This window comes from Protopterus annectens, chromosome 7.part0 (assembly GCF_019279795.1).
Source record: "Protopterus annectens isolate FY-2018-M chromosome 7.part0, PAN1.0, whole genome shotgun sequence".
Classification (NCBI taxonomy): domain Eukaryota; kingdom Metazoa; phylum Chordata; order Ceratodontiformes; family Protopteridae; genus Protopterus; species Protopterus annectens.
Window position 1 is genome coordinate 1,328,358,858 of NC_056739.1, and position 20,000 is coordinate 1,328,378,857.

At 38.7% G+C, this 20,000-nt stretch overlaps 2 protein-coding genes across 4 annotated transcripts in view; both read left to right on the top strand.

Moving 5' to 3' along the window:
• LOC122807037 (cell surface hyaluronidase-like) overlaps window positions 1-20,000 on the top strand; it is a 615,869-nt gene that overhangs the window by 468,430 nt on the left and 127,439 nt on the right. For both annotated transcript variants that reach the window (XM_044077936.1, XM_044077937.1), the window contains exons 12-17: window positions 236-364; window positions 3,061-3,146; window positions 6,279-6,410; window positions 6,562-6,597; window positions 15,751-15,903; window positions 16,578-16,752. In XM_044077936.1, coding sequence (XP_043933871.1) covers window positions 236-364; window positions 3,061-3,146; window positions 6,279-6,410; window positions 6,562-6,597; window positions 15,751-15,903; window positions 16,578-16,752 — 711 coding nt within the window. The remainder of the gene's footprint in view (window positions 1-235; window positions 365-3,060; window positions 3,147-6,278; window positions 6,411-6,561; window positions 6,598-15,750; window positions 15,904-16,577; window positions 16,753-20,000) is intronic.
• LOC122807038 (cell migration inducing hyaluronidase 1) overlaps window positions 1-20,000 on the top strand; it is a 378,711-nt gene that overhangs the window by 21,963 nt on the left and 336,748 nt on the right. The window lies entirely within an intron of this gene.

A 20,000-nucleotide genomic window follows, 5' to 3' on the forward strand; every position in this document is an offset into this window, starting at 1 on the left:
TGCTATACTAATAACATTAATAATTAAATTAAATGCATCTTGGGTTGTTGATTCTGCAAGCCATGACTCACAGGCCCTGGAATGCTAATGTTAATTTGGCTGAAACAAGCTGTTAAGTGTTGACTTGCACACTGAACTTTTGCAATGTTTATTTGAGTCATCACATTTTTGTGTGATATCACTTGTATACTGTGGTTCACCAGCATTCTGAAATGTGATGTTGTGGTTTGTTTAGGATGTTGGGTTCTGGTACATATTCCACAAAGTACCCACTGGACATTGTGAAGGTGAATATGAAGAGGGTCATGCTGAATTTACACCTCTCGGGATATTCTATAATAACAGAGCACATTCTAATTTCAAGGTATGTAGAATAAACGCAACTTTTATGTTAGAAGTAGAATGACTAGACAAAGCAGTATTCTCTTTCAGTGATATCTATAGCATGCTGATATTAAATACCCAGGAACAGATACTGTATGTGTCTGTGTAGGTGTACATGTATATGTAAATGGGTGCGTGTGTGTGTGTGTGTGTGTGTGTGTGTGTGTGTATGCGCGCACGTATATGTGTATGTGTGTGCATGGGTGTGTGTGTGTATGTGTGCATGCACGTCTCTGTGTGTGTGTGTGAGTGTGTGCATGCATGCATGCACATGTGTGTGTGTGTGTGTGTGTGTGTGTGTGTGTGTGTGTGCATATAATAACATAATATGCATTTCAAGGCAGTTGAGTCCATGACCATTTAAACCTTGCCTTTACCCACCCTTAAGCCATGTTCCACCTGTCTGTGAGGGCTGGGCCAGTCAAGCTTAGGGTAAATTTGTGGGTATCCATCCAATAATCTTAGTACTGTTTAAAAGAATGTAGTATATCACAGTGTTTAATCTGCAGTGGCAAGCTGTCCTAGAGTTAGGAAAGGTACTGTGTGATGAGTCCATCTCTCCAACATGTTCTGTTTATATGCTGGTGAAGATTTAGGTCCCTGGTTCTGGTGTTTGTGGAACCATTAGACTTATGATGATACAACTGTGTCTCTAACGCCATTGAAGGAGAGGTATAGACATTCCTTCAAGAGTCTATATGAAACTGAATAAAAGGACAGTGCTTCCAGTCTTTACCACCTATGGAATGCCACTGCTTCCACCGATGCACGTCTCTTACACTGCGAGCAACTGGTCCAAAGTTTGCATTTCATATGGAAGCTTTACCAAGACTTATACATCACAGAAATGCCAGCTTTCTATGTATGATTCAACATGTGGAAACATTCAGTTAATCAAAAACCGATTGTAATAGTTGGATATCTTAGATATAAAGCCTAGAGGCATAAAGCCTAGCGGCATCTATGTGGAAACATTCAGTTAATCAAAAAAACAATTGTAATAGTTAGATATCTTAGATATAAAGCCTAGAGGCATCTACACTAATTAAAACATCAGCTATAAACACAAAAGTTTAAACTTACAAAATAAAGTAAAAATTATATAACTCAATTTATTAAGATGAAGGGTACTGCTTAACTTACCGTTCAGACAATACTTAAGTTGCACACATAAACATTAAGTATTATAGTATCACTAAATACCTTGCTAAGTATTGCATTGCTATGCCTTCAAGTAATTTCACTTTCAGAGTTCTGGCTCAGCTGTTTGAGAAATAAAGAGGCATGTGTATTTAATGGTGACCGACAGTAAATATGTGCTTTAAGTTAAATCTTGCAATTTTATTTATTTATCTATTGTTTTATACAGTTTGTTAACTGGGGTAGAGCAGTGATACCACTGGGCCAATTTCAGTCTCAGCCTTCTGCTGTGTGCATCCAAGATAAAATAGATCTCTGTGCATGCAATCATGCAACATTTTCTTCCTAATTCTGGATGGATAGGGCCGAGGGCTTATTTGAAGGTTATAGTGTGCATTTCATACATTTGATCCATGGTGCACTTGGGTTTAAAAGTGCCTTCCTTCATGCTGTATACATTTTTGTATCATGACATCTAATTTTTAGGATGTCTCTTGTAAGTTTGAGGACCATAAGTGTAATGGCCGTATTGACAAAACTTGATTCTATCCACCTGTCCATAACCCTCTTTTCTCATTTTTGGACATGGAGTCATTGCAGACTGTAATTCAATCACAGTGAAGGTCTGAAGAACTGACCAGGGCCAGTTCTGTGAGAGTAATCTCTGCCATACTAACATCTTTATCAAATCATCCCCTTATTACTTCTACAGCTATATCATATTAACACCCACTCTATAGTATACTGTTCATCTTTCCCTGTATGTGTTTTTGTTATGCTTTTGTGTATATTGTGTGTGTGGCCATGCAGTCTTGTGTTAGTGTGCGTGTCTGCATGATCAAATGCCTATGCACATGTGTACATAGAGTGCAAAGGTAAGTTGTATTGTCAGAATTTTACAACCTCTTGTTATTGGCAGTATGAGGGGGAGCTCGACATCTGTGTTTGAAACTACCACTATACTTTTCATACTCACAGAATACCTGTATTTGTGTTTTTATTTAAAAAACAAACAATGATTTTAACCCACAAAGACTTTTGATTACTTACATTGGTGCTGATGAAATAGTCACTATCACTTTTTACTGTATTCATTTTTTATCTGTTTGCCAAAACCTCAGAACTTCGGCTTGTAAATATGTTTATACTATAACTAATCTGATGGGGGTTTGCAGCTGTACTGGAAAAAGAATTTAATTGGCTGCTGATAGTTTTGACCCTAATACAAGACCACATTAAGTCAGACACTTGCATAAGCATGATGCTGAAACATCCGTATCACTTTCTAATGTTAGTTTATATCATCTTTTGTATTTGACAATTCTTAGTGGCTCATGAATTACTGGGGGAGATGGCATTAACTAAATAATGCTGTGTAAAACTCATTTAAAAAGCTATGTTTGTTGGCCTGTAAAACAGTTTAATTTAAAAGGGTAATAGGGTAAGTTGCCTGCTCATACCAATTTTGACTAGAGTAATTGTGTGCAGAAGCACAATGTTTGCTTAATCCTCTTATGTGGTTCATTCCATTTTCAGGCTGGCCTTTTCATTGGGAATGGAGTAAAAACAACAAGAGCAAATGCAGAAAATCCTAGAGAGTACCTTGCGCTTGATGTTGCCAGGTAAACTGTTGCAGCCTTGTTTAATTATGTTCTAGTAAAGACATGTGGAGAATGCTTCTGATTTGGAAGGGCTTGGTACAAATTTAAATAAATTCACAAGCAATGTGAGCCAGAATTGCAGTGTTTATATTGCTATATCCTTTTGCAGAACACATATCACAGATGTTCTGTACTCTGGAGGGATTTTTGGCATTCTGTTAAGCATGCAGCTGGAGCTTGTAAATTAATCACCTCTGATTCCAGTTCAGCACCTCTATGTTGAGCTGCTATTTGAGTTTGTGAGGTCATTGCATTCCTGTCGTGTTTCTAACGAAGTAACCATATGTTTGATGTCACAGCAACATACCAGTCCTCAGTACTCAAATAAACCATAGAATGTTTCTGTAGCTACTGAAGAAGTGAGAATGTAATGGTGGACCTGCCGGGCAGGATATCTGCTACTGTGATTTTACTTGTGCTCAACAGTGGGTCAATCTTTTTATAACTTTATGCTACTTCAGAATTATACTGCTTTACACATACTGTATACATTTGGGAAGGTGAAAGAGCAGGATTTATTCATTAGGTAATCATTTCTGTGTTTAACAGTCATGGGTACCTGTACACTTGTTACTATGTGGTCTCATGATTTAGAAGAGACAACCCTTCCCCTTGTGCAAAAAATGGGAAAAAGGGGTTGTGGATGGATGGATGATTCTTCTAGGCCATCCAACACACCATCTAAGACATTGTGTTATACAATTACTTTAGTAGTGGCAGCAGAAGAAAATATCTGCTAAAGAAGCCTATTTTTCTAGCCATATAATTTTCAGCAGAGGCATGCCCAAAATGGAAAATCATAAGAAACAATTCCTATTGTCTGCCTGACATTTTCTGCATTTTTTCAGCTACAGTTAGAATAGGCAGTCATTTCTGTATACTCTCTAGGTCACAAAAGAGAGGACTTGGCATCTAATTTGGAGCTGTGGCATCACACATTTGGCTGATTCTAGACCTTGGGAGATGAGACCAGATCTCCAAAGCATGTCTATTAAGATGGAAAATAAAAGAACAGTGTCAGTAGCAGATAATAGTAGCCTTCTGCCTGTACAAACAAGCTGTTTTTTGCTGATGTCTCTTCTAAAGAATTTTCCAAAGGAGTATAGTTTATAGTTATCATCCTTCATTACCTGCACATTAGAATCATTTTCCTTCATGTTGTAGTGACCTGCTACTGAGAAAGGAGGGAGACCTTGTCATATTTTTTATTAACTGATGTCCTAGGAAATGACCTCCTTACCATTTTCTCAGTGTAGATTTAAAGAAAATGTAGAATGTAGTTCTTTACTTTTCCGGTTCTTTGGATAAATAAAAACTTGAGTTCTATTTTATTGTGTTTGTCACAAAGGACAAGTTACTGCATATTTGGGCACCAGCTATGATGGGGCAGACAAGATTATAACCTTCCTGGTATATGATGTAGCTGGTGCTGATGCCGTAACATTTGCACTGATGGTAGAATGAATAAGGATGAATAAAGAGGGGCATCTGTCAAGAAAAAAAATCAACATCTCGGCAGAGCCAATGGGGAATGCCCCAAGTGCATTTGGGGAGTTCCCACCTAAAGAGTAACTGCAACAAGATCTTGCTTAGAACAACAATACCTACAGGAAACGAGCAAAAAAATCACATAAATGCAAGTCCAACTCAGTGCCCGAAGCTTTTGAGTTAATGCTGCAGATTAAGAAGCGGTAAATTACTAATTTTAGAAGTTCCACGCAAACAGCCGTGGAATGAAGTACAGGTACTGTGCTGGAAAGTAATTCTGTATATTTTATAGAGCCTGTTTCTTCATCCAGCTCCTGTCTGATTGTCCGAATAAGAAAAACAGTTGGAAAGAGCAAATTGTTCTATATATTTATATTTGTATTTGCTAATTAAGGCATTGATTTGATATAGCAATATAAAAGCAGGAAGTAAAAGCTTGGGTTGCAGTTTTGTTCAGCGTAAATATATGCCATGGGATTAGTATCACTGTGTGACTTTTCATGTAATTTCTAGAGTTTTCTTGGTGATCTGCTCAGAGCTATAGTAGGAAAATGTTATTTTGTTAACACAACTTTCACCAAATCCCATTTCAGCGAAAATATTCAGCCAAAATCAAACTCATCTGTTTTGTGATTTTGGAGTTGGTATATTTAAGTTATTGAGTATCCACACAGAGGGTGCAGGGGGCATGCCCCACAGTGCCCAGCAAAAAATAACTTGTTTTGAAGTTTTCTGAAAGTAATTTTGGCTACATATTTGTTGAAATGGGATTCAGCAAAAAATGTATTGATCTATTGATGTGTATCACTTGTAGCAAGAGTGGGTTGAAGTGGATACCTTCCCAGGGAGCAAACTGTCATAGGGTATGATCAGCACTGTAGAAAGGTAATGTGCATTGATTCCTGTTAGGCAAACAGTATTGGCAATCATTTAAGTTCAATATGCTTAAAGGAGAGTGTCTCTCTCTGTTGGAAACTAGCATGGAGGTAGTGTATAGTTCTTTGATTAGCTTTAGCAAATAGTTATTGTGTTTGACTTACCCAGATGACTGACTAATGTTGATTGATTTTTTGATTTATTGCATATGCAGGCAGTGAACTGTAACAGATGGCTATAGCCATCTGTCTGCTACGTCTTTAGAAAAAGAGAGAAATAGAAAATGGCCATTATGTGTGCACATAACAGTTGTTTATTTACTTTTGGTCTTCGGGTATGACTTGTTTTGCCCTTAACTCTGAGAGGAATTGAACGCTTGAGGCTTTAAATGGGGCCATTGCCCAGGGTACCAGCTGAGCTTGCTACGGTCCTGCTTCTACCTGTTCATTTGATTTCTAGCATCAGCATTTTCTAATCATATGGGGTAGTGATTGTTGCTTCACTGCTAAGAGAATAGACAGAAAGATTTTTCAGTATTTATTTATACCATTAATATTATGATCATATAGTATGGATACTTAAAAAGCTTATATGTATTATTTGAAAAAAGTAAGGCTGGATTGCTTCATGATGCTTTATACAGCAGTACTTTGTGTAGGAAGTACTAATATTATCTGAAGACTAGAAATGATGCCATGTTAACATTGCAATCCATCCCCTTTATCTTAGGTTTCGCCCTCATAAGGATGGAGACCCAGCAAAGCCACGTATACCTGCTATAATTGATGGTCTGATAGCTTTCAAAAACAATGACCATGGTGCCTGGGCCAGAGGCGGTGACATTATTTTCCGGAGTTCAGGGTATGTTACATTTGCTGCACAACTTCTTTGATGTTCAGTAATTTAGGGTTGTACCAGGCATAGGCTTGCTGAGTCAGTAGTGAAAGAAGTGTAATTAAGAATGCTTACTGCATGTGCAGCGAACTCACTGCATAATTTTCTCCTTTTGTAGGTTTGCTGACAATGGGATCGGGCTCACACTTGCTAGGTAAAAACCTCTGTCCACATACTTCTGTCTGTATAATTCATAGGTAGTGATATGTTTTTTCTGTGTTTTTCTTGCTATAAAAAAGTATTTTGCGGCTGAGGCATTCTAAATTATGACTGTATAATCTTAATCTGATGTTGTTTGCTGCTCCCTTGTTACAGTATTGAACTCTGACTTACTATAGCTATTAACATTACTGGGTTGTAGTTATAGTTCACGGCTGCAGAACTGAACACCCAGCTGTGAACAAAGCTTCTTCTACCATACTTGTTTAGTATGCAGGGTGTCTCACAGACACATTTGTGTTATAACGGGATTAAACTGTTTCCTTACTTACATTTCCTTTTTTTCAAAGCTGTAAGTGCTGTATTAATGCCAAAGTTTTAGTGACACTGCTGTTTTAACAAATGGTAACGCTAACAGCATCATCTTTAGCTGCAAAAGTTGTAGTTTTTATGTGTGGCAAATGTTGTGTGCTGCATGTTTACTGTTACCCTTCCACTGATTGCTTAAAGGACTGTCTTCATGCAAGATACAATTGTAATAATGTGCAGCTCTCTTTGCTATGTACTCACCCCTCCACAAATGCTTCACATACTTTTGTCGTACATGGTACACATGCATTAATGCTGTCCATGATAAAATTAATGTTAACACTTACAGTATTGTTGTCCTGCAGTGCAGGCAACCTACAGTGTGGTGTATGGGATGCAGGTCTATTCGTCAACAGCAGTTTTAGCAAATGCAGATAAATCAAGTCATTTGCCGCAATTACTTCCATTGAACACCAGAGATACCCCAAACTTCCACAGTGCCCACTCTTGTCATTATGCAGTATGTACAGATAACAGCATGATGTACCCCTCACTGTCAACTGTGAACTCCCCAACATGAACACTTACCATGCTATCAATATGCAATACCTAGGCTAAAGTGATTCCTATGTGCATCCTCTCCCCAGCAACCACATTTCTCTAGTCCTCATAGGTTCATAGGTTCATACTAGGCTTATCTGCTCTAGGGTATTTATAAGCCTAGCCAGAATGTGTTTGGCTTTCGCCACCCATTTTAAAATAATTTTGCTATGCCCTTTTTCGAGGTTAGTATACTGTGTCTCTGTCTAACAGTGACACAAAAGTGATACCCGGGGTAAACCTATGATCTCCCATCCACTCATCAAGATTCCTCTTGAAGAGAGTCAATGAGGGACTCTGCCTAACCTGGACTGGGATTTTATTCCAGAGTGAAGGGAGCCTCTGGGTTATGAATCTGTCCCTCCAGCATGTCCTATTTATTTCAGTGCTGAGGTTCAAGTCTCTCAAGTGCGTAGCTCGATGAGATTTGGATTTTCTGAGATGCAGCATGTCCATTAATTCCGGGTTGGACATGGCATTATACGTCAGGCACAGATCGCCTCTGAGCAGGCGGTATGCCACTGAGTAGAGCTAGAGTTTCTTTATCCGGGCAGCATATGGCATCTGTTTGAGCCCTTTGATACTCTTGGTGAGGTACTTTTGGGGTCTTTCCAGTTGTTGTAGGTGTCTGGTAAGGTACATCCCAAAAGGGGCATTGTACTCAATTATGGGCCTGATGAGGGATGAGTAAAGAGGCACGATGACCTACCCTGATCTAGATGTGAATCCCTTCATGATTAGGTGGGCTATATAAAATGTTTTTCTGACCACTTTGGCCATGTGGTTGTCAAATGAGAGATTGCTATCAACTTGGGTCCCCAGGTCCCTAATTACTTCTGTACATAATGGATTACCACCTATGTGGTAATTTGTGGGCACTTTGTTTTTGCCAAAGGGGATGACTATACACTTTTTGGCGTTTAGCTTGAGGCCATGGCTCTGGCACCAGTTGTCTGTTTCTGAGGCCCTTTTGGAGGATGCTTGTGTCAGCTGGAGTGTCGATTATGGCGCCCAGTTTGCAGTCATCTGCAAACTTGGTCAGCCACAGTCCTTCCATGTTGGCCTGTACCTCCGAGAAATATATACCGAACAAGAGAGGTCCCAGGACTGAGCCTTGTGGGACGCCACTTGTAATTGGTTTGGAGTCTGACATGGCTCCAGCAATTCTAACCATGTGGGTTCTTTCCTTGAGCCAGTTTGCAACCCATCTAGTGACATAGGGGTTTATATTTAAGCTGGTGAGCTTATCTATAATGCCTGAATGGGGTATTGTATCAAAGGCTTTTGCGAGGTCCAGGTAGGCTGTGTGGACCACCTTCCCCTCGTCAACGGCCTTAGTGACCGTTTCAAAGAAATCAACCAGGTTTAAGAGGCAGGATCTGCCCTTAACAAAGCCAAACTGGGTAGGATCCAGTGTCTGTAGGTTCCCAATATCTTTATTTATGAGGTCCATGATGATCCTTTCCATAGCTTTGCAGACCAAGCTAGTCAGGCTTATGGGGCGATAGTTTCCAGGATTCGTTGAGGCACCACCTTTGTGGAGAGGGATCACTGTTGCTGTACGCCACTCTTTGGGTACATATCCTGTAGTAAGGCTGAGATTGAACAGTAGTTTTATGTTTGGGTTTAGCTCTTCTTGGAGTTCATGTAGGATGCAGCCCGGGACACCGTCTGGTCCCATTGATGCTATGTTTTTTGCTTTGGATAGGGCAGCTCTTACCTGAGCATCTGAGATGTCAGGGGGGCAGCACTCTGCTGGGATAGATATTTGCCCTTTTGGTGGGGAGGGGGGGGAGTTTGCATTGAACCTGTCAGCTAGGATGTTGGCAATGTCTGTGGGTTTGGTGTATTTTTTGTCATTTTGGACTAATTCTGAGCATATCTGGGAATTCCCACCCAGGTTCCTAACATAACTAAAGAAAGCCTTGTGATTATCCTTAGTGTCCTGTGCAATTTTTCTCTCGAAGCTGGTCTTAGACGATTTTATGAGTGCCCGTAGTTTTTTGCTAATACTGATCTGAGATGCCTTCCCTTTTTGGGATTTTGCTCTATCATGTAGTAGCTTCCTCCTTCTCTTGTATAGTTTGTTTATGGCTGGGGTCCACCAGACAGGACGTCTGCCTTTGCAGGATTGGGACTTGGTTTTATTTGGGATTGCATGATCCATGCATCCTGAAGGTGTTCATAGAATGCGTTTATAAAGGATTCTGCGGTCTGGGCCATATTTTCCACAGGCCCGGGGGCTTTGAAGGATTCCACCTCGGTTTTGAGGAGTGTGAAATTTGCATTAGAGAAGTTTTTCACTGTGGTTTTCAGGGAAGGGGGTGGAGTCGGGATGTGAATATCCAGTGAGATTAGTTTATGGTCTGATCTTACCAACGAGGGATACACTTCTGGTCTGGAGCATAGAGTCCCCATGTTGGTGATGATCAGGTCCAGTATATTTTCCCCTCTTGTGGGAGTGGTAACAAGTTGCTCCATAGCATTTGAGTTTATAAATTCTAGGAACCTTTGGGCTAGGGTGTTGGAGCTAGAGAAATGCTTCCAGTCTATGTTTGGGTAGTTGAAGTCACCCAATATAATGGTGTTTGGAGAGACCTTCATATTTTCCAGTGTTCTCAGGAAGGCCGAGCGGGGTTCCTGGGTTTGGGAGGGTGGTCTGTAGCAGGCTATCAACTGGAAGGCAGTTTTACCCACTGTTAGTTGCACATGGATAGTCTCTGATGCTTCGTGCTGTGCCACCAACCTGGAGGTGTGGGTATCTTTGACGAATATTGATACTCCCCCTCCTTTTGTGGTTTGGTCCAAGTTTTGGGGCCAAAAAGCATGTTATGAGGTATAACCTGATAGTGCTGGGGTGCTCTCGGGAGCCTTGAACCAGGTTTCTGTTACTGCACAGATATCGATGTTCTCCATGCTAAGGAGAGTTTCGAGTGCGTGCATCTTGAGGTTTAGACTTCTGGCATTGAGTAGCATTACTCTTAGTTTCTTATCCCTTGTGATACCTATGGAGGTGGGTTTGTCTTTTGAGCCTTGCCTAAAAAAGGCACTATGGGGGTAGCAAGAGCCTTTGCCAATATCCGAAAGCCCAGGGGTGATGGTGCAAGCCATCCCTAGCAATGCATCGTGGCTTGTCGAGCATGTCATCCCAGGCTGACGGGCATTGGATCCCCTTTGAATGACACCAATACTTAAGCCAGTTGTTGAAATTGATCATCTTGTCTTCATATTGTGGCATCATTCTTGGTGAGGGTAAGATGCTACTCAAGGTCAGGGTCATACCGGCCTGGGCTACATGCTCAGAGCTCCTCTGTCTCTTTTCATGTAGTCCAGGGTGGTACGTCTCAGGTCATTCACACCAGCATGGACAATGACTGAGTCATATTTGTACTTGCCTTGGAGTGACCTGAGTGCTTGTGTTATGTGGCGGATCCTAGCGCCCGACAGGCAGCTCACCTTGACCTTCTTCTTGTTCAGCCTGGTGAGCGGGACGTCAATGTGCCTGATGATAGAGTCACCTATTACAAGTGTATCAGGTGTGTTGTTTAGCCTTAAGGGCTGTGACTGTTCGGCACACTGACTTTGTGAGCTATGTGTTGCACGTGTTTTGTTTTGGGGTAGCGGTTGCTTGGGTGTCTGCTTTGGAGGTCTCTGCTGCTTAGGCAGATTTTTATTTAGAGCCTCCGAGTATGTTTTTGTGTGTTCATGTGTTTGGTTTGCTGTTGTGGTAGGTCTATGTGAGACTGGAATTGTAGTGAGTGTGGTTTCCTTCTCCTCCTGACTGGTTACGCCAGTACTGAGTTGAGAGAGCTTAGCCTCCAGTAAGGCTATATGGTTGCATCTCTCACATGTGTTGGAATTTGTTGGGAGGAGGAGAGGGTTGTCTGTGTACATGAGGCAGTTGTAACATTGCCTCAAGATTCCCAGATTCACCAGCTGGACCGGAGAGGAGATTGACAACTGGCCTTTAGACATGGTAGAATAGTATTGGGAATTCCTTTTTAATTGAAAAAAAAAAGGGCTAATGGGGAACAAGGTACTCAAGGGGAGTTTGTGAGGGTGTAGTGCTTTTAATTTTTTAGTGCTGACTTATATAATTGCTTTAGTGGGCAAGTGCCAGGTAACTTAAATGCAATGTGTTACAGGTAACTTAAATGCAAAAATGACAAACAGTAACTTTCTTTCAAGTGAAACAAGGGAATAAGCACAGTAAGCAATGCAGATATCACTAGGGATCCGCAGAAGTGCTGAAAAGCCGCGTTTTAGGTGGAATTAGCGTTTCAGGGAAATAACAAGCATACAAACAAAACTAGATTCAGCAGGCCTGGATCTAGTCTATGCTACAGCAAACAAGGTGTACCAATTTCAGTAAGAAACAGTTCAAATATGCAGGCACTGTAAGCCTGTTCCAATTAGATGTGTTGTGTGCCACCTGACAACTTATCCAGTTCTGGCTAGTCTACATTGCAGGAGTAATTGTGAATTTTAGCATTGAAGAAGAAAGTTGTTTTGAACTGTTTGTTACCAGATGTGATAACTATAATTACTCAACTGTAGGCTAAATTTTTTTTGTTCCATAAATATGGGTGTATGCCGAGTTTTATAAATAATTTTTCTATTCATATGTGAAATATGTATCATTGTGTGTGTTTTGAGTGTGTAGAGAGAGAGAGAGAGAGAGAGAGAGAGAGAGAGAGAGAAAAGAACTATCATATGTGAGTGTGTGGGTTTATACACACACACACTCACATTCACGTGCGGACACACACACACACACACACACACACACACACACACACACACACACACACACACACACACAAATGAGTAAAATAATTATGCCACATGATCAAATGTTAGTTTTTCGTTTTGTACTTTGATGAAAACACTTTGAATAGATCAATATTTTGAGGGTCCTTATCAGAACCACCAAAGTTTCAAATATTGAACGGCTAAAAAGCCGAATATTCAATTACTCACAATCGGTTTTGTGGGGGGGGGGGCCTCCCGCTAATTATATATACCAACTCTGATATTGCACTACAGTGAGGAAAGGGCAAATTTTCCGATCTTCACTGTACTGCGATCTCAGAAAACCAATCTGAAGTAGCTGAATATTCAGCTTTTCGATTTTTTAAACATTTGTGGTTCTAATAGGAACCCTATTTTGATGCCTACATTTGTAAAAGGTCCATAAAGTTGGCATTCTGCTATTTAAAAGTTACATACTCCCTGTATTTATATATTTATTTGTATGTTTCTTTATTTATTTACTACCGTTGTTAACTGGGCTAATAGCCATTTTCTGCAGAGGCACAGGAAGAAAAGTTTTTCATATGCAGTGAAATTAGTTATGAATTTAGTACAGAAATTGAAATGTGAATACATGTAAGGAAAGTAAAAGGCAATATTTGTCACTTACAAATCATTAAAACATAATTTACTATTCACAATATGTAGAATTATAGTACTGAGAAAAGTTGACATCACTATAGCCTGTTTTTTTATTTAATCCTTCATAAAATTATAGCCTTCCCTATGTTGGTGTCAGGTAAATGTATTCATTGGTGATGTCAAAGTATGGCCACCATGGGGATGCCCATAGACTTTAACAGACCCATCGGTGAGCCCACAGACTATGGACAGATACCCTACTATCCCTTAAATGATGCCATTGAGAGAAACTATGTTTATGTGGGCCATTTCTTAATAAAAAGTTTACAAAGCTTTTTATTAATAAATAGCACACATGTATTATAAATGCATTGGGGGCATGCATTGTGGCACGTAAGACCCCACATACCACGGTGCATGTCTGAACTATAGCTAAACACTATAAGAAGAGTGACATGAAGATGAGGATACAGGCACTGTGCACCGTCAGTGACGATTACTGTGCATTATGATGTCTCTGGCAGTACATGTAGGTATAAGCCATTCAGAAAACAAGAATAGTCATATTATATGTGTGCATTCATCACTGCCAACAGGTATTTGTACAAGAGCTTCACCCTATATCCATCTATACTGCCTGTTATTTTGTTGTATTATCGATACTGTTGGATTTTTATCCTGGTTGCTTGATAACCATGGAAAACCTTAGATGCCTAGGCCTGCATGTACTGTAATCTGGAAATAGTTATGGTCTTTGATATATTTCACAGATGTGTGGACCGAAATGGCAGAAGTTGCATTTAGGCTCTGCTGGTTACATATTTAAAAGGGGCATATAGTTTTATTAAATCACAGCTTAGTAGAAGAGAAAACAAAATCTTTCATTTAAGATATTGTCCCCAATTAAGTTGGCTGAGTTACCCAGTAGTACTGGAATCTGAAACAAAATAAATGTAATATTACAAAACATGCAACCCACAAGCTAACACAGACATGCATATGCACAACCACAGAGAAACATGCACACGCGCACACACACAGTTACCTATGAAAAGATCAAGCAGCTGAAATATCGAACAGCATATGGTCGAGACCATATGGTCAATATTTCAGATGATCGATCACAGTAAACTATGAAATAAACAAAAAAAAAAACAAACAAGAAGACATTACTGCAGGGGGGCAAGCCCCCCTGCACCCCCCTACTTAAATATATCCACTGCGAGATCGCGCTACACTGACAATGCAGCATGGAATAGGAAGTATTCCTATTCCCTGCTGTAGCGCAATCTCAGAGTTGGCATATTTAAGTAGGGGGGTGGGGGGGCACAACCCCCCACATGGGTGGTGCAGAGGGGCTTTCCCCCCCTGCAGTATAATCTTCTTGTTTTTTTTTTCATAGTGTACTGTGATCGACTATCTGAAATATCGACCATATGGTCTCGACCATATGCTGTTTGATATTTTAGCTGCTCGAACTTTTCATAGGTAACTATGCACAGACACACACACACACACACACACACACACACACACACACACACACACACACACACACATGTATATTTATGTATGAACTTGCACCTAACACAGACATGTGCACACAAACAGACACACAACTGCACTGAAATCATCTTGATATCTAAAAATGTACTTAAAGAACAGTATGCCCCAAATTCTGGTATCACTTTTGCCTCTTTCTGAATTAGTTGATGCAGGTAAACCTTTGAAACCAGAACATTTGCATGGATCATACTTATGTTAAAGGTTTTATAGTCAAACAGCTCCATTGGAATAGCCAGGCAGGCCAGGTATAGTTAATATATTGAAACTGTGCTGAGACCTTGATAACTTCCAGTTACTTTACATATAGATTCTGTATTAGTTTTCAGGCCTGACACAACCTAAACATTCCTTCTTTCCTTTCCCATTTTCCTGTTTTTATCCAATAGCCACTTATTTGCATTCTTATTGCATGCTGATAGGCACCCCCATCCTATTAGACTGACCACAACACAGTGAATGTATTGCTAGTGGTCCTTCACCACATAAGGAAATAGAACCACTTTTCCCAGTTAGGGATCGCCACAGTGGAACTCCGGTCCGCTAATAATTGGCAGTAGATTTTTACGTACTGGCTTGCCGGGCCTAATGCACAACCTTCAATGAAGGAACGCCCATTCACGCATGTCTCTGCACAGAATACGCTCTAACTGAGAATCGAACGGGCAATGTCTAACTGTGAGGCGACAACGCTACCGTAGCACCACCACCGCAGTACATAAAACTGAGCTGTGCACAATGTATCTTCCTGGACCAACTATTTTGAATGCTGGCCTTTAGCATTATTCAGACTTTTCTCCTTTTATTTTCTGCCTGATGGTTACCTTGCTATAAAACTGTACTTTTCTCAATGTCCTGTCTAGTGTTGTACTCCATTAAAGCTGCTTTATGCAGATAAATTCCCGCTGTTTTATCTGTGAACTGGGTATCATGCTACCACTTGCTATGACTGTTTTCTTTTTTTTAATAAATATTTTTATATACTGTCATTTGATTATGGAATTATCCATCATTTCTCCTGGACACTAAAGTGTTTTCATATTTTGTTACTGAAATATAAAATGAAACCTGAAGTGGAAATTCTCTTTCAGAACTGGTTTTCAAGGTTCTTTTCTTTTCCGAAGTGTTTTGTAAGGTGCTGTTCTGAGAATGTTGAACATTCTAAGGAAGATACCTGCATGTCTGAACCTGCTCTTTCTTCACATTTAATAAAAAATGACTGATTTCTTACTGTTCATCTCCATGATTTGTATTTATTTTCTCTCTCTTTTTTTTTAATAAGTGATGGCACCTTTCCAACAGATGACGGTTCAAGTCTGGAAGTCACAGAGTCCATTTTTGTAGGTGAAAGCAGCAACGTGGGTTGCCATAAAGGACAAAACATTTACTGGGGTAGAGGTGCAAATGGAGAGTACAGAACACTTCCCAGGAACAAGTAGGTGGAAAAATGCTATGTGATTTCATTGTGCATGGAAATGTATAAAACCTGAATGCCATGAATTTAGAAAATACTTTTTTCAGTTTCATTTGCTGAAAGAATCATCTAAGACTTCAGAAGAAGCATGGTAATTTTAGTTAGAGCTGGCTGGAACAATGCTTATTTGTTTGACAATACATATATGGTAGGCAGCCTGGTTTTGACCTTCTGAATGTATGGATGCATGCATGCATATTTGCATAATAAATAAATAAATAAATAAATAGGAAATAAACTCAATCATCATCTATATGATGTCAGCATTTGCAAAACTTGTTTTAAATTACTGGTATTGTCTGGCTTTATGTGGTTGGTAGGTGCTCCTTTAAGTACAATAAATGATACACCTGACAGTCTCTGTATAAATTTTGTCACCCCCACTTGTAATATAACCATACTCAAAGGTTTACTTCTGTGTACTTAGTAGCAATAATGAGATCTAAAATGTGAATAAGGGTGCCTTTCCTATTCAGTAAGCTTTCTCTTTGGCTGAAGTATTGCTTTAATTCTTGTCTTCAACAGACTCCACCATCAACAGGAAACTTTAGAATTTATGAATATGCATTGATTATGTACATGTGGAGGATGTAGAATGCTGAAAATCTAAAATGCCTTTTCTTTCCATTGGGTAGAACATTTCCTATTCGTGGTTTCCAGATATATGATGGACCTGTCAGACTGACAAAATCTACTTTCAAAAAGTTCATGCCAACTGCAGACAGATTCTCCAGTGCCATTGGTTTTTTTGTGAAGAATTCGTGGCAGATCAGTCCAAAAAACAATGTAACTCATCTAAAGATGGAAGACGTAAGTAGTGAGACATAGGCTTTTGACATTTTAAAGAATACTGTTGGAAGGAATTTTAGGGGAACATATAATGTTTGGACTCAGGAGGCCTCAAGTCTGTCCCTTTCGTGTCTGATACTTACAGTGTAACTCAGACCAAGTCAGTTGACCTCTTAGTATTTCAATTTACCTAACTGAAAAGCAAGTAAAGGAATACGTGGTTGGGAGAGTGAGAGAGAAAGAGGGACACTGATTTAACTGGTCTGTCCTCTTTCATGAGTTCATATCCAAAAACACTGCTAGTTAGAAGACTCCATTTTAAAGGGAAAACAGTTATGCTAATCTGAAGGCTATTTTCCTATGGCAATGTCCACAGTATTACAGGTGTGTAGCCTAAAGTGTTTACCTTACAAGCAAGAGGTACAGGGTTTGATTCTCACCAAGGGAAAATGGGTTTGGGTTAAAATGGTGCACAAGGACAGCTAGCATGCTGCTTGCCTTTGAACGTACAGTAAAGGTGTCTAAACCCTTTGAACCAAAGGGCATGAAACATAGTTATACAGTTTTAGTGTGCAACAGTATGAAACAGTCATCCTGTGGTAATTATCTTCCCTGCTATTTAACTATAATTGAAAGCAATCACATCACCAGAAGTGAATATCACAAGATGACAGAGGTGCTAGAGTAAGTATGGCAGATTTATAACTAGAAAGGAGATTGCAACGTATTTTTATAGAAATAATTTTCATTTTATACATTTAGACAGATGGTTCTTTCTTCACTTTCATGTCACATGAATGTGGGAACATTACATAAATCTTGAAAGAGAAATACAGAATTTGACTCTTAGACTATGATCCATTGACCCACCCAGGCATTAGTCAGGAGTGGCCTGAGGTCAACTGGTGCCCTAGAAACTCAACTGAAATGTTCCCAAATTACTGGTGAATTTAAATGAAACTGCCAGATTAATAAGCATAATTTACTTTAACAAACTGAATCCATAAGCTATCTGCTCTATATATGGTACATTATATGTGTCACTTGCTTATGACAGTCCAGAGCACACGGAAAAATACATATTTTTGCAACATGCTATATTTGTACTAATCATACATTCTAAACTAACTCAATTGGCAACTGATAAGTTATTTATTTGAAACATCAGTCTAAATATTAATTGTGCCCTTGAAATATTGTTGCCATTTTGACAAAACAAAACCTGAATTGAAAAAGGAATGATTTGAAGAAGTGAAGTATTGTACAGATTTCAAAGACGGCTATTGACACTACAAGTAGAAATGTATACATGCAAGGAAACATTGAAATGCTTTATACTTTTAGTTAAAATAGCTTATTGTTAACTTTTTGCTTTATCAGAAAATTTAAAGAGCTAGGAAATTATTTCTAATTTGTCTTTGTAATGTTTACTAAAGTGATGTTAGTCACTGACTTGTTTAATGGATTGCAAGTCATGTACAAGAAGGACTACTGAATGCTATTTCTGTTTATCTATGTTTGCTTGAATTTCTTTTATTAGTACTGATTTAAAACAAAGGAAAAGAAAGGGAAGGGAAATCTTTGTTTTTGGTCAAGGGAGGGGAGGCTTAAGTGTATTCTAACTGCCCTGAGAACTCTCTAAGATGCTCTAAATACTATTTGATTAATACTTACCTAAGGTAAGTCTTGATTACCATATAGGTACCTTCACATTCATTCTAGACATGATGTGATTACCCATTCTGGAAGCAGGAGGTGCCCTATGCAGGATGGGAATTGTCAGGGTAATCATAGTTCATTCTTAGACTCTGCTTTGTAAATCTATAAATATGTAAAAGCACTGCACACTAGAATGTAGGGTGCCTCTAGTCAGGATACCACTGATAAGCCATGTCTTTTCATAAGTGTAAGTTGAAGTTGGTGAGCTGAAGAGTGGGAAAGTAAAGGAAGACAGTACACCTACAGTAAATTCATATTTCATTGGTAATCGCTCATTGTCTCCTGTAGAGTCCTTTTAGTCAAATTATTTTAGTAATCTATTTGTTGTTGGCTTACTTAGTGTATGCTCCTTTGTTGCATTTAATTTATCCAAAATGACATATCTGACATGTTTGGGATATCTTAAGGGTAACTAAATATTGGATATTTTCTAAGTCAACATAATAATTGTTTACACTACTAACATTCCATCCTGATATATAAAATACTACAGGGCAATAATAGAATAATATAGAATTTCATATCTCTCTTTTAAGAAAATTCTCCATATAATAATTTAACATATGGAACTCAGTTGATATTGTTGGTTAAAGGTATGAGTGATAATCCGATATATCTATCTTTATCTATTGGATTAGGAATGACTTTCGTTCCATGTTTAATGAGAAATTCATATTTACTTGTATTTGATACTATTGGATTAGGAATAACTTTCGTTCCATGTTTAATGAGAAATTCATATTTACTTGTATTTGATACTTTAGAATTAATGTTTTATAGAAGTGCTTTTTTAAAGCCTGACCAGAATTTTACCCTACTTATATTTAAAGAAGAAAGAACATTAAATTACACTCCCAATTTTACACACATAAACATAACATCCATTGTTATCAGAGAATATGCTATAACTACTATAATCAAAATAAAAAAAAGCAAAAAGTTTCTTCCAACAATAACTTGAAATGGATTTAACATTCTTATCATTAAATACTAATGGCTTAAATAATGCAAATAAAAGATCAAAGTTACTAAAATATTTAAATCTAAATAAGGCACAAGTAGTATTTCTCCAGGAAATGCATTTTAAGACCAATGATAGCTTTATTTGGAACCCTAAGGACCATACAGTCTAAGCTCAATCCTCCTGTAGAACAAAGACAAAAGGAGAATCAATTCTCTGGAAGAAAAACATAATCACGCCAAAAGTTATTTATAAATATGAAGACAAAGAAGGTCTACTAGCATTTGTTGTAATTAAATTTAATAACAGAATATGGACCTTAGCTCATCTATATTGGTTCCCAGGAATTGGAGCAGGAACAGTTAAACACCTAGATTTTATTTCCAACAATTGTAAAGGAAATCGTCTACTGAGAGGAGACTTTAATTATACCTTAGAAGCTTCTGAAACCACCAAGAAGTCTCTTCACATAGCAACTATTCAAAATCCTTAAAAAATGGATTGATTCATTTCATTTAATTGACACTTTTAAAGTAAAAGATGACAAATCCTTATTATTTTCCCATAAAGACCATAGATTTGTAACACA